The sequence below is a fragment of the Peromyscus leucopus genome, chromosome 3 (assembly GCF_004664715.2).
Source record: "Peromyscus leucopus breed LL Stock chromosome 3, UCI_PerLeu_2.1, whole genome shotgun sequence".
In the NCBI taxonomy this organism is placed as follows: domain Eukaryota; kingdom Metazoa; phylum Chordata; class Mammalia; order Rodentia; family Cricetidae; genus Peromyscus; species Peromyscus leucopus.
The window spans coordinates 157,188,673-157,203,587 of record NC_051065.1 but is presented as its reverse complement, the minus strand read 5'-3'; the positions used below and the strand labels follow the sequence as shown (position 1 = coordinate 157,203,587).

Genomic DNA, 14,915 nt, shown 5'->3' with positions numbered 1-14,915 from the left:
TATGTATATGCGTGCATATGTATATGTGTGCGTATGTATATGTGTGAATATGTATATGTGTGAATATGTATATGCGTGCATATGTGTACATATGTGTGTGAATACATATGTATTTAAATATGGATTCTGCACGAGAGAGAGCAGCTGCTTTGTCTCCCCGATTCTGTCTCTTGCTCCCCATCCCCACAGTGTCCTTCCTTCCCCTTCACAGTCCCCTGTCTGTTTTTCTGTCTCTCTATATTTAACTCTAGAATCTGCTTAAGGCAGAAAGCGTGTGATGTTTGTCTTCCTGTGTGGTTCCTAGAGGTTTATTTTGTTTGAGACAGGGCCTGTTAGTTACTCTTCTGTTTCTGGGCTCAAACACTGTGACCAAAACAACTTAAAGAAGAAAGAGTTTATCCAGAGGGCTGGGAATCTGTCATGGTGGGGAGGCATGGCATGAGGCAGGCATGGTGGCAGGAGCAGGAAGCTGAGGGCTCCTCGGTTGAACCACTGACAGCAGCAGAGAGAACAAACTGAAAAGGCGTCTTTAAAGTCTCAAAGCCCACCTTTGGTGACGTACTTCCTTTAACAAGGCCGTACGTACCTCCTAAGCCTCCCCCAAAAGTACCACCAACTGGGACCAAGTGTTCAAATGCCCCAGATTATGAGGGGTAATTCTCACTCAAACTGCCACACCAGGGCTCCTGTAGCCCAGGCTAACCTCTCAAACTCACTGTGTAGCAAAGGTTCTTGTCTTCACCTCCTGATTGCTGGGAGTGCAGGCGTGCATTGCATGGTGTGTGGGGCCAGCCAGCTACTGTGTGTTTCTCACCTCATCTCACCGAGCCCAGGTATGCTCTCAAAGCTCTGGGATTACTATTACTCCATGGAGGATGCAGGAGCCCTAGAGGATGGAGACCCTGCCCTGGGTACCAGCTGCCTGGGGAAGCTGAGTCTGCTTCCCCCAGGTCTACCACACTCTGCCTTTGATTTTGTGACTCTGACTCAGTGCGTGTGCCTGAGGCCTTTGAGAATTTAACCCCCAAGGGGAAGAAGAGTAATGTCCCAAGCACTGGGAGGCTGTCCAGGGGAATTCTGTTACCAGCTTGCTCTGGAGTCAGGTAGAACACTCACCCCTGCTCTTGACCTCTGGGCCTGTGGTGTTCTATTTTCAGCTCTCCAGCATCTCTCTTCCGGGTTGGGAGGTAGAGACGATTTGCAGGCTGAGCCAGGTTCCTGGGCACAGAAGCGGAGAGGCCGCATTTTCTCCCATTCGCTCTACACAGTGGGAAAAAGCAAGCAACTGAGAAGGACAAATTAGGATGGTTAAAGTCTGTCTGTCTGTCTGTCTGGTTTTTTTTTTTTTAGACATTTTATTCATTTACTTGTTTTGGTGTTGGAGATGTCGGGGGACCTGGGGACTCATGCTTCCTTGGCAAGCACTGGACCTCTGAGCTGTGTCCCAGGGACTCATGCTTCCTTGGCAAGCACTGGACCTCTGAGATGTGTCCCTATCCAGACACTTGGACCCCACACGTGCTACTTATCATTTGCATGTGGAAAGCTTGATTTAACCCAAAGCTCACCCTGCCCGGGGATTTTTCAGGAAGCTGATGGGGCTGACGTAAGAGAGCCTGACCTGGGCTGTCAGCTGATCTCTGTGGCTGGGCATGGCCCTGAGTGTCACTGGGTGCCTGTGTGTGGTTGAGGGGGTGTTAACCCCTCCCAGCCTGTGTCCTCCTTCCACCCCACCCTGAACGCCTCCCTGTGACACACTGCCAGGCGCACGCTGTGGCTGTCATTGCAGAAAGAACAGGAAAGAGAGAAAAGCTAGACTCTCCCGGGAGTGAAAACAGTAAATGAAACTTTCTTTTTTTTCTCCAGAAGGGGGGGGGGAGAGGGAGGGGAGGAGGCGGTTTCAAGACAGGGTTTCTCTGTGAAACAGTCCTGGCTGTCCTAGAACTCACTCTGTAGACCAGGCTGGCCTAGAACTTACAAAGATCTGCATGGCTCTGCCTCCCAAGTGCTAGGATTAAAGGCATGCGCCGCCGCCGCCGCCGCCGCCGCCACCACCACCACCACCACCACTGGGCAGTAAATGAAGCTTTTATGAGTCTCCTGGGTGGAGCTTGCAAAGGTCAGCCTTGAACCCCAGGACCCTTGATGTCCACACCAAATATGCCTGCACAGAGAGACACAGATTAGTGCTAAACAAAAAAAAAGTCATAGGGGCTGGGCTGTGACCCAGGGGCTTAGTGCCAAGCCCTGGTTCCATTCCCAGCAACAGAGGAAAGAACAAAGTCACCAGGAATAGGATGCAGAGGTTAAATCAGGATGAAATGACCCTTGACCTCCATGTTATTAATGAAGAAACTGAGGCTCAGCCAGTCTACAGTCAAGAAAATACCTCTAGCTGGGGAGATGGTTCAGTGTATAAAAACACTTCTTTGCAAGCCTAAGGACCTGAGTTCAAATCCCCGGAATCTGTGTAAAAAGCCAGACACTGGTACCAGTATCTATATTTCCATTTCTCCCAAGGGAGATGGGAGATGAAGAATTCTTAGAGGCCCTTGGGCTAGCTAGTCTGGTATACACAATAGAATAACAACAAAGAGACTCAGTCTCAAACTCTACACATGCTCATGTCCATATTCACACACACACACACACACACACACACACACACACACACACACACATGCACGCACGCACGCACGCACGCACGCACATATACACAAATGCTGCTATATGCACATTGTGTACATACACATTGATAAATAGAAAATGTAAAAGAAAAGATGCATTGTGTGCTGGGCCCAAGAGCAATGTGGGGACGCGTGGCCTTTGGGTATCATTTCCCACTGCTGTGGGCAGGGCTTCTGCCCCAAGTCACCGTTGAGGGTTCTTTACCATGGAGACACCTCTGTCCTGTTTCACATGCTGCTCTTCTGGTGCTGCTGGTATGCCCTCTGAGGACCACGGGATCTCCACTCTAGGCTGTTTGGGGAGGGAGGAACAACACAAGACATACAGTAGCAGAACGTGGAGGCTGGGTAAGGGCCTGTGGGGGCAGCCTGTGTGGGGGGGGTGTATGCCTGGGGGAGGGATGCCTGCCTCCAGGGGATGGGCTTAGTATCTGACTGTGCCTGCTTAGGCAGCTTTGTGGCAGGCATGCTCATGAATTGGCAGTTACCTCAGCAAATGGGTTTTGTTGACATTTGTTACAAAAGACTGTCTGTTCCCCTCCTGGGCTTCGAAGCTAGACTGGTCTACAAGGCACAGACCATGTGGAGAGGCTGCTGCGGGGAAGGGGCTGGCTTAGGGACAGTTCCAGGTGGCCTGACCACATGCTGCTCCTTAATCCCAGCACTTGGGGTGGAGGCATAAAGATTGGGAGTTCACTCTCAAGGTGTGGTTGGTTTGAGGCCAGCCTGGCTTACAAGAGACCCTTTCTCAACGAACCAACAAATAAAAGGAAAAACAAAAACTCTGGTCCAAATAACAACATGATAACCAAAACAAAACACATTTCCTAAATGACCATGACAGGAAGGAGCAGTGCCAGGTTCTGGACAGAGTGAAAAAAGAAACCAGTCAGACTGGAATGTGGCGATTGGCAAAATGGGCAGGTTTTCAGTATAATGGGACTTTTCTCCCCTGAGCTGTGCTTGACCCACGGTCCCAAGGTCCCACTCGTGAAAGGTTGACCCGAGACAGTGGCTTGAGATGAGGATGAAAGATTATGATGTGCTCCTTCCTAGGCTGCCCACCCAGCTTGAGGGGGTCAAAACTCCCTTCTGTCCACCTCTGACTCTGACTTGGTTAATTTTTAATTTTTTTATTTTATTATTTATCTGTCTATCTATCTATCTATTATCTATCTATCTGTCTATTTATTTATTTTGTTTTTTTGAGACAGGGTTTCTCTGTGAAACAGTCCTGGCTATTCTGGAACTCACTCTGTAGACCAGGCTGGCCTTGAACTCACAAAGATCTGCCTGCCTCTGCCTCCCAAGTGCTGGGATTAAAGGCATGCGCCACCACTGCCCAGCCTAATTTTTATTTAATTTATTTTTATTTTTATTTTTTTGAGACAGGTTCTCCTTATGTAACCTTGAACTGGAACTGCTATGCTGACCTCGAACTCACAGAGATTCACCTGTCTCTGTTCCCAGAGTGCTATCCTCAAAGGCATGTGCCACCATGTCTAGTTAATTAATGTGTCTTTTAAATAATTTTTTACACTTATTTATTGTGTATGTGTGTATACATGTGTGCCTTCGTTCATGCATGTGTAGCACGAATCTTAATAGGTCTTATTAATAAAATCAAACCTGAAGCCAGGTATTGGGGTGAAGGCTGGAAGATCAGAGAAGCAGAACAAGCCACAGCTTCCTCACCTCGACAGTTCCTCAGCTGATCCTATTTCCTCAGACTGGAAGCCTCTGAGTCCTCATCCGAATGGATCTCAGCTGAACTGCTGCTCAAAAGCCTAAAGGCTTAATCAGCTCTAGTTCCTGGTTTTCACACCTTATATACCTTTCTGCTTCCTGCCATCACTTCCTGGGATTAAAGGTATGCGTCACCATGCCTGGCTGTTTCCAGTGTGGCTTTAACTCACAGAGATCTGCATCGATCTCTGCCCTCCAAGTGATAGGATTAAAGGTGTGTGTGCCATCATTTTCTGGCCTCTATGTCTATCTAGTGGCTGTTCTGTCCTCTGACCCCAGATAAGTTTATTAGTATGCACAATATATTGGGGGACATAATATATCACCACATGCATGTTTCATTGTTGTCATGGGATGTATAGAAAGACAGAGGACAACTTGCTGGAGTCTGTCTCACCTTTTGCCATGTGGGCCCAGGGATTGAACTCAGGTTTGGTTTGACTGCAGGTGTCTTTATCCCTTGAGCCATCCTGTCAACCTCAAGTCATATATCTATTGGCCATAAAGATTTAAAAAAATGTTAAGCAGGGTGTGGTGGCGCAGGCCTTTAATCCCAGCACTCTGTGGGCAGAGGTAGATAGATCTCTCTCTGAGTTCCTGGACAGCCAGGGCTGTTACACAGAGAAACCCTGTCTTGAAAAACAAAACAAAAGGAAAAATTGTTTAAAAGTTTTAAAGATGATTCAGAACAGAGTTCGGTGAAAGCTAAGGACGTCTACCCTCCTTTCCCCAACTCAGTTTGGGAGCTGAACATTCTATAGGATTGTGTTGTTGTTCAAAACAGGGTCTCACTATGTGGCCCTGGCTGTCTTGGAACTTGCTATGTAGACCAGGCTGGCAGAGATCCACCTGCCTTTGCCTCCTGAGTGCTGGCATTAAAGTGAGCCACTATGCCTGGCAGTTATTTGAGCGAAGGAATTCACACTGTCTCTGTCTCTTTCCTCCTCTTATTCATATCCCCTCCCACCCCACCCCCCGTCAGTCTCACCATCACCCTATGCTTGGGATGAACCAGGGCATCACACCAGGGCATCATCACACCAGGGCACCACACACAGAGGCAAATACTACACTGTTGCACTAGATCTCCAACCTCCCCACTCTTTTTTTTTTTTTTTTAAGGCAGGATCTTACTGTATAGCTCAGGCTAGCTTAGAACTGCTGGTTGTCCTCCTGCCTCTTGATGCTAGGATCACAGGCCTGCTGCACCACAATACCCAGCTTCCTCCATCCTCTGGGGAGTGGTCCAGAGTGATCTCAACTGGCACAGGATGGAGCTGGTGCTTGCTTCTGCTTTTGAAAGACAAGCTTTTTATTTATTTATTTTATTTTTTGCTTTTTGAGACAGGGTCTCTCTATGTAGTCCTGGAACTTGCTATTTAGACCAGGCTGGCCTCACAGAGATCCTCCTGCTTCTGCCTCCCAAGTGCTGGAATTAAAGGCATGTGCCATCATGCCAGGCCTAAGACAAGCTTATTTAAAAGAGGCATGTGGGCCAGTGAACTGTGGGTAATGGGGGTAAGGGTACTTGTTGCCACCTAATGACTTAAGTTTGGTCCCCAGAACCCATAGAGTGTAAGGATTCCCAATTCCCAAAAGTTGTCCTCTGACCTCCACACATGTGTACACATGGCCAAATAAGTAAATGCAATTAAAAAATATTAATAGAGGAATGTGTCATGTACGATACAGGAAACTCAGGGAAAAGTCACTGTGATTCCCACTCAGCCTTTGTTGTCCCAGATTCCTAGAACTTCCCTGTGACCTCATTGCACAATTGTTCCTAATTGTGCAGGGACCTCCCTTCTCTGATGGAGCTCGGACTGGAGTGGGGTCACAGACCGTGCTGGTTTTAAGTATTAGAGATTAAGTCCAGGGCCCCACACCTTCTAGGCAAGCACTCGCCCAAAGAGTTATCTCCCTAGATTGCCCCCCACCTCTCTTATTTTGAAACAAGCTCACTAAATTGCTCAGGCTGGATTTGAACTCTGAATCTCTGAATTCGCCCTCCCAAGTGCTGGGAGTACAGTGGGAGCCAACATGCTTGGCTTAGAGAGATGATTAAAGTTTGTGGGCTAGCACTGGGGTATAGCTCAGCGGCAGAGGGCTTGCCCAGCGTATTTGAGGTCTTGGCTTCCCTCCTTAGCTCCACCAATAGATATTTTAAAAAGTAAATGCATGCATGCAGGTCGTTCTGTTGATTGCCAGAGACTCTGTGGCAGTTAAGTTTGTCTGCCAGCATTCATGAAAGTGTAGTGCCAGATGAATTTAGATGTTATCTGTTGTGATACCAAAGCTTGGGTTTGCAAAACGACTTCCACAGCAGTGCTTTGTTTGGAGAGACTCCCTTTATCACTTGGAACAATGACACTGGGGTCCTTTCACTTCAGCTCAGCCTGTTGCTGCCAAGAGATCGATTGATCGATCGATCGAATAACTGGGCAGCTGTCTCTGGGCCATTGTGTGTGTGTGTGTGTGTGTGTGTGTGTGTGTGTGTGTGTGTGTGTGTGTGCAGGTGCCCTCAGAGGCCAGAGATGTGGGATCTCTGTAGCTCGAGTTGCACACACAAAACACTAAAATAAGCCAGGCATGGTTGCATTCGTCCTTAATGCCAGCGCTGGGAAAGCAGAGGATCTCTATGAGTTCTAGGCCAGCCAGGGCTACATAGTGGTACCTTGTCCCAAAATAAACAAGAAGAAATCTTGGGAGCTGGAAAGATGGCTCAGTAGAAGAGAGTGTGAGGACCAGAATTAAGGTTACCAGCACTCACACCAGGTGGCTCACAAGTGTGTGTAACTCGAGCTACAGAGATCCAAAGATTACAAAGAAGGGTGAGCCTGGGCACCAGTGGGGCAGAGGAGAAAGCTGTTTGACAGACTCACTCTGAGAATCTGACCGTGGGCTGGCACGTGCGAGACCTCCCAACGTCTTTGGAGTTTCCCAAACTCGTGCTAGGTAGAAGTGGGGACTCATACGTAGGAGAGCGGGTGACTTCTGCAGCCAGCCCCATAAGCCTGGGCAGTGTGAGCCTCAGCAAATCCCCGAAGCTGTTTAGAGATGAGCTGTTCAGTTGTGTGTGTGTGTGCTGGGTGGGGCTGGCCCAGGCGCTCTCTCTAGATAGAGCTGCTGTGTAGGATTCGCACATAGGGAGTGGGAAGTGAGACTGCAGGACAGTCAGGACTCTGTACCTGTGGCTCCTGGAACTCAGGGTCTTGTGAGTTAGCACGTGCTAGGCACCTGCTCTCCCACGGAGTCACACCCAGCTCCCAGATGGATGCCTGTGGCTTGTTTACACGTTCGGTAAACTGTACAGCCCTTTCCAAAGCCTTTTCGCACCTGGGCTCTCATCCTCTGCTCACAGCAGCCCTGGGAAGGAGGCAAGCAGGCATTATCTTCATGCTCTCTATTTGTTTTTTATTTATTTATTTTTAAAGATGTATTTATTTGTATTTTATATGTATGAGTGTTTTGCCTACATATATGTATGTATACCACCTGCATGCATGGTGCCTGTAGAGGCCAGAAGAGGATGTTGGAAATACAGTTACAGACATTTTTGAACCATCATGTGGGTGCTGGGAATCAAACTTGAGTCTTCTGGAAGATTCCCAGTGCTCTTAACCACTGAGCCATCTCTCCAGTCCCTGTTATGTATATGAATTGTCTCTGACAATTCAGAATGTCAGAGACAAACCACATGGCATTATCACAGCCCATCGTCCCAGTGGACAGATGGGCAGGCCATGGCCCAGAGAGAAAACCTCATGAGGCACAGTGAGAATTTGTGCTGGCGGCAGGACAGGACCCCAAGTCCCCAACTTCCAGCCCTGCCTCTCCATAGCTCCCCTGGTCATGGAAAGTAACAATGTCTTCTGTGCGTTGTTCCAGGGAAGCCTGTTTCTGAGAGCACGTCTCCTCTTCCAGCCTTCCCAGAGGCGGTGAAGCCAGGGCCTGTGGCTACTTCTGGAAGAAAACTCAAAGATGAACAGGAAAAGGGCCAGCTTGTGAAGCCGGGCTCCTTTCCGGACTCAGGTGCTCTCTCTTCTCTTCCCCCTCCTCTTCTGAGTTTTAGATTTGTTTTTATTTTATGTGTATGGGTGTTTCACCTGTACATACGTATATGAACGACTTGTGTACAGTGCCCATGGAAGCCAGGGGAGGGGGTCAGATCCCCTGGAACTGGCATTAGGGATGGTTGTGAGCCACTGTGTGGGTTCTGGGAATCAAACCCAGGTCCTCTGCAAGAGCAGCCCGTGCTCTTAATTGTTGAGTCATCTTTTCAGCCCCACAGGTATTCTTAAGTTTTTTCTTTCTTTTGGTGTGTGTATGTGTGTGTGTGTGTGTGTGTGTGTGTGTGTGTGTGCATCAAAACACATTGTACAGTAAGTTAGAAAGGGGAAACATCCAGGTGTGGTGGTATATGCTGTAATCACAGCTATTTGAGAGTCTGGGGCAGGAGGATCGTGAGTTCAACCCTATTCTGGGCTAGATAGCTGGGTGGGCAGCACATACCTGTAATCCGGCTTTACTCAGGGGGCTGAGAGTAGGGAGCCCTGTGGCCTGTGGCAGAGCATCTGCTTGGCATGCACAGGGCCTGGCTTCAATCCTCAGCACCAAAAAATCCCCAATCCCTAAATATGTTAAGTAAATAAATGCCATTTTTGGAGGGGGGTGGGGAGAGCCAAGGATGGAACCCTGGGCTTTAGGCATGCAAGCTTTACCACTGAGCTGCACTCCAGCCCCTGACCCTTATCATTTTCACCAGAAGAAAAAGTAAGGATTGGTTCAAGGTGACGTGAGTCCTGGGATCTGAGCACTCCTGTCTCTCATACTGCATACACTGCTGTCCCAGAGCCTTCCAGAGCACATTATATGTGCGTCCAGCTTCTTGTGCCCAGGCTAGAGCTGAGGGACAGACTGCCAGATGACAGGAGGACAGCCAGCGATGACTTCTCCAGGGCTCGCTTCTCCTCTCCTGTAGCCTGTGGCCTGCAAGCTTAAGATCCCAGACCTATGGAATGCAGCTCACTGAGGGGCCTGAAGCCAGCCAACCCTGTTTGGAGAAGCCACTCTTGGGTGCTTGGGCCTGAGGCCAAACCCCCTGTGCTTGAATTCCCACTCAGCCTCCTCCTTCCTCAGTTCCTCCATCTGTAAAATGGGAAGAACAGAGCCCATTACATCTTAGTACAGAGAATCAGGCATCTTAGCTGGGTGTGGCCATATCTGCCTGTCATCCCAGCCCTGGGGAGGCAGAGGCTGGAGGATGAATGCAAATTCCAGGCCAACCTGGTTTCTTGAGTGTGTGTGTGTGTATGTGTGTGTGGGGTGTATGTCTCTGCAAACACCAGAGCTGGCCGAGTAACGTCTGCACTAGGCAGGAGGGAAGTCCAGTTCAACACGACTCAGTAGCCAGCGTTGGTTCAAACTTCTAGAGTCTGACCCTGGACAGTTTATTTTAGACATATTTATCTATTTATCTTTGCATTTTAATGATTTTTTTAAAATTTTATGTACATTGATGATTTGCCTGCATGTGTGCCTGTGTGAGGGTGTCAGACCCCCTGGAACTGGAGCTACAGACAGTTGTGTGCTGCCATATGGGTGCTGGGAATTGAACCTGGGTCCTCTGGAAGAATAGCCAGTGCTCTTAACCACTGAGCCATCTCTGCAGCCATATTTAAATACAGTACAACTTTGGGAAAAAGTTTCCTGGTGATAATTATCATGCTAAAGCTTAAAGTGTGACTCTATTGAAACTCTTTTGCAAAGTACATGGGACCTCTTCCCTAAGAATGGATTTGTTTCAGCATTCGAATACACTGGGAGACACCAGAGACTTAGACTCAAGTCAGATTTAGATTAAGTGAATTTATTCTTATCGGTAGCAAAAGGACGACAGTCTTAGAGCCAATACAGCATGCTGTCCAGAAGGTGGGGTAAGGCAGACACCACAAAGATGTGTATTACTACTATCCATGGAATCCACAGCCGGGCAGGAAAATGGTTTTACTTCCCTCAGGTGTTTTTTTCTTTCCTGCTATATAGTAATAAAAGACCATTTCATCCCTTTCCCATAGTGATAGTGAGTTTTACAGAAACAAAGGTAGCTGTTAATACCTCACAGCCCATTATCTTATTCTTTTTAAAAAAATAATTTATTTAATTTTATTTTATATGCATTGGTGTGAGGGTGTCAGATTCCCTGGAACTGAGTTACAGACAGGTGTGAGCTGTCATGTGGGTGCTAGGAATCGAACCCAGGTCCATCCTAACCACTGAGCCAACTCTCCAGCCCCCCACTCCTCCCCATTATCTTTTCTTATCTCATCTGCAGGCCACTGGGATCTCCCAGGCATTCCAGAGCAAAAGGTCAATGGCCCTTAAGAGATGCCTGGCTTCATATTATGTTTCTTTAGTTATCACAGGGAGGCAGAGGCGGGCAGATCTCCCAGTTCAAGGCCAGCTTGGTCTACAGAGTGAGGACAGCCAGGGCTACACAGAGAAACCCTGTCTCAAAAACCAGAACAAAGAAACAAACAAACAGAATGAATTCTATAGCTTAAGGACCTAGAGGAAGATCTAGTGTGGTCTAGGTCACACAGGTGGGGGTGGGGTGGGGGGCAGACTGTGAACACAAGGACCTAGTGCCCCTTACAGTTCCTATGTCCAGTTCCAGGCCAGGGCTGCATAGGGAGACCCTGTCTCAAAAAGGAAGAGAGAGAGAGAGAGAGAGAGAGAGAGAGAGAGAGAGAGAGAGAGAGAGAGAGAGAGAGAAAGGGGGACATGGACCACACTGGACGGGACTGGACAGGACACAGTTAACTTTAGGTCAAGGAGTCTGGACTATATCCTGTGACTGAAGTTATTGAAGGAAGGGGAAAACCGTGCTGGCCTGTGAACTCCAGTTAACGGATCCTTAGACCCATGCCCTACTGTTCTTCCTTTGCCAAAGGGAGAAAGCCAGTCAGGGGAGGTGGGGGAGCCGGGAGAGGTCACAGAGGCCCCTCTGTATCTTCACCACCAGCCTTTGTGTGGCTCACTTTCCTGAGTGGCCCTGGGAGCAGGTGTGCCTGGGTCCCTGGGCCTGTCCCTGCGGTCCCTCCCCCAGAGGAGGAAGTCACTCTTCTGTTTTTGTAGGTGGAAACAGGAAGAGTCATTCTTCCCATGTGTCACCGATGCCTGCCAGCCCCGGGAAAGCCCCGGATTCCAGGCTCATGTTCTGCCCAGGGAAGCTAGTGTTTGAGGAAGTTTTTATTTTAGAAGAAAAGTTTAGACACTCAGGGTTGTGTTTTGGAGGCTTTTATGCAGAGATGAATGGACCCTACAGTGTGTCCCTGTCCTTTTACGAACCGTGAAGCATTCAGCTGACTGAAAGTGACTCACTAGACCCTCTGTGAGTCAGCTGTGGTGACTGACAGTGTGTGTGGTGTTTGTGGTGCAGTGTGTGTATGTGTGGGGGGGAGGGGATGTGGTGTGTGGGTATCTATGGGTATGGTGTATGTTGTGTGTGTGGTATAGTGTAGATTGTGTATAGGATATGTGGGGTGTGGTGTGGTTTGTGTGTGTGGTGTGTATGAGTATGGTGTATGTTGTATGTGTGTTTGTGGTATGGTGTATAGTGTAGTGTGTGTAATTTCTTTATTTTTAATTTTACATATCAGCCATGAATTCCCCTGTCCTACCCCCCATTCCCATCTCCTCCAGGGCAAAGACTCCCCTGGGGATTCAGCTCAACCTGGCAGATTCAGTCCAGGCAGGTCCAGTCCCCTCCTCCCAGGCTGAGCCAAATGTCCCTGCATAAGTCCCAGGTTCCAAACAGTCAGCTCATGCACTAAGGACAGGTCCCGGTCCCACTGCCTGGGTGCCTCCTAAACAGTTCAAACTAATCGACTGTCTCACTTATCCAGAGGGCCTGATCCAGTTGGGGGCTCCTCAGCTATTGGTTCATAGTTCTTGTGTAATTTCTTATCAAGGATTTGCAGTGTCAAGCTGGTGGCTCACGCCCTTAATCCCAGCACTCTGGAGGCGGAGACAGGTGGATCTCTGTGAGTTCAAGGCCAGCCTGATCTACAGATTCAGTTCCAGGACAGCCAGAGCTGTTACACAGAGAAACCCTGTCTCGAAAATCAGATCAAAACAAAACAAAACAACAACAACAACAAAGGACCTGCAGTGTCTATACAGACAGTGAAAGCAGGTGCACTGAAGGCCCAGATGGTGTACATGGCCCGTGGCTACTTCATCTGCGGTGTGGCTGTGCCTTGCTATGTCTGGGGAAACCTTAGGCAATTCTTTTAAAACATTGAAAAGCAAGAGATCCGTGCCAGGCAGTGGTAACTCACACCTTTAATCCCAGCAGTCAGTGGGGCAGAGCCAGCCTGGTCCACAGAGTGAGCTCCCAAACAGCCAGGACTACACAGAGAAACCCTGTCTCGAAAAACCAAAAAAAAAAAAAAAGGGAGAAATCCCAAATGCATAAAACTAGAGTGCTCATGCTGCCATTGGCCAGCTTTGGTGATGGTCAGACTTGTGACCACCAAGGGGCCCCTGAGGGGCTGGTTCAGGACCCCTGAGGGCACCACGGTCTGTGGATACTCATTCCCTTCTGTAAAGTAGCCCATTTGCATGAGTCACCCCTGATGACTGGTGCCCACAGGATGGAGGTATTTGCTAACTAACTATGCCTAGTATTTACTGAGTGATGCTGGGCCTTCCCCTCTTCTCCCTCAGGACCCTAAGCTCCCCGGTCCTTCAGCCCGGGTGGAGTGGTCCCTGTCTCCCAGCCTGTGCTGCCCCTGCTGTTCCCGGCCGGCCTTACTTTCCCCGGGGCCTCCCTGGTGTGGCGCCACAGTGGAGGTTTCTCTGTGTCCTCAGCCGTTCCTGGTCAGGCACTGGGACAGCACAGGAGCGTCCCCAGCTGCTGGCTTCCCTGTCTCCTCCCGTCATTAGAGATGATAAATTGCACCTGTTGTAAGATGTCACCCGGCTTAAAAGAACTGACACCCAAGGAGCCTGGCGGCTGGCACATGGTGTCAGGAGGAGACAGCACCGATTGAGAGAGAAGGTTGCTTTGGGATGAGTCCCAGGCGGAGTGCTGACCCTGTCTGTCATCCTTTCCAGGGACCACCATGGCTGGGGCTCAGCGGCAAGCCTCCCCCCAGCTTCCCTGCAAGGAGGATGCCCCTTGTTCCTTGAAAACTGACCAACCTGGCATTTCCCAATCTAAGGTAAACCCACCCTTGGATTCTAGCCCAGCTGTGTCCTGGCTTCTGGTTCTCTCAGAAACAGTTTCTTCATTCCCTGAGACTAGTGTGGGCTTGGGAGGACAAGGGAGACACATCGTCTCTGCAGGCTTCTGAGACTAAATATAGTCTTCAGTGAGATGAGGGGTCTCTGCTGCACTGAGTGGGGGGGGGGGAGCGCATTCGTTTCTTTGGGGTGTAATTCAGGGCCGAATGAAGCGCCCTTACACCGAGTCCCAGCGTAAGCCAGGATTCATGTTTGCCACATCGGGGATTTGAACCCAGGGCTCTCTGCATTCAGCCATTGAACTGTAACCACAGTCCATTTTTGTTTTGTTTTGTTTTGAGATGGGCTCTTACTAAGGTTCACAGGCAGGCCTTGAACTTGTGATCTCCCTGTCTTAGCCTCTGGAGGACAGGCCTGCACTGCCAGGCACCACAGGACCTTTGTTTACAATGGGCCTTTGTAAGCAGGAGCTGGGCTGGTACCGCCTGCATGTGCAGTTACCGGCACTGGTTTACAGCCAGCCTTTCCCACTTTCTTGTCAGAGTAGAGCAACAGTCAGAGTTTTTCACTCTTTCTGAGACAGGGTTCCATGTAGCTCAGGCTGGCTTCAAACTCACTGTGTAGCTGAGGATAACCTTGAACTACTGCCTCCACCTCCCAAGTTACTGGATAACAGGCATGTGCCACCACACCTAGCTTATGTGTGCTAAGGATGGAGCTCAGGGCCTGTGCATGTGGCAAGCACTCTGCCAACTGAGCTGCATGGTATATGTCTGTGAGACAAGGTCTCACTGTGTAGCTCAGCCTGGATGTGAATTTGTGATCCCCCTACTTTAGTGTTCCAAATGCTGTGATCATAGGCATGTACTACCATGCCCAGATTTTTCTTCTGATCGGAAAAGATCATTAAAGCCAGGCGTGGTGACCCTTACCTTTAATCCCAGTACTTGGGAGGCTGAGGCAACTGGATCTCTGTGAGTTTGAGGCTAGCCTGGTCTACATAGTCAGTTCCAGGCCAACCAGAGCTACATAGTGAAACCTGTTTTTTTTTAAAAAAAAATGCTGGGTGGTGGTGGTGTACTAATCCCAGCACTTGGGAAGCAGAGGCAGGTGGATCTCTGTGAGTTCGAAGCCAGACTGGTCTACCAAGCAAATGCCAGGACTGTTATATAGAGAAACCTTGCCTCAGAAAAAAAATAAAAGTTTTCGTGCTCTTGAGAAGTTATGGGTTTG

The 14,915-nt window shown here is 49.1% G+C and overlaps 1 protein-coding gene across 3 annotated transcripts in view; it reads left to right on the top strand.

Annotated features, from left to right (window-relative positions):
- Irak2 (interleukin 1 receptor associated kinase 2) overlaps positions 1 to 14,915 on the top strand; it is a 53,918-nt gene that overhangs the window by 21,666 nt on the left and 17,337 nt on the right. For 2 of the 3 annotated variants that reach the window (XM_037204263.1, XM_028863944.2), the window contains exons 3-4: positions 8,322 to 8,465; positions 13,554 to 13,660. In XM_037204263.1, the coding sequence (XP_037060158.1) occupies positions 8,322 to 8,465; positions 13,554 to 13,660 (251 nt within the window). The remainder of the gene's footprint in view (positions 1 to 8,321; positions 8,466 to 13,553; positions 13,661 to 14,915) is intronic. The other variant, XM_028863946.2, reaches the window with a different exon arrangement.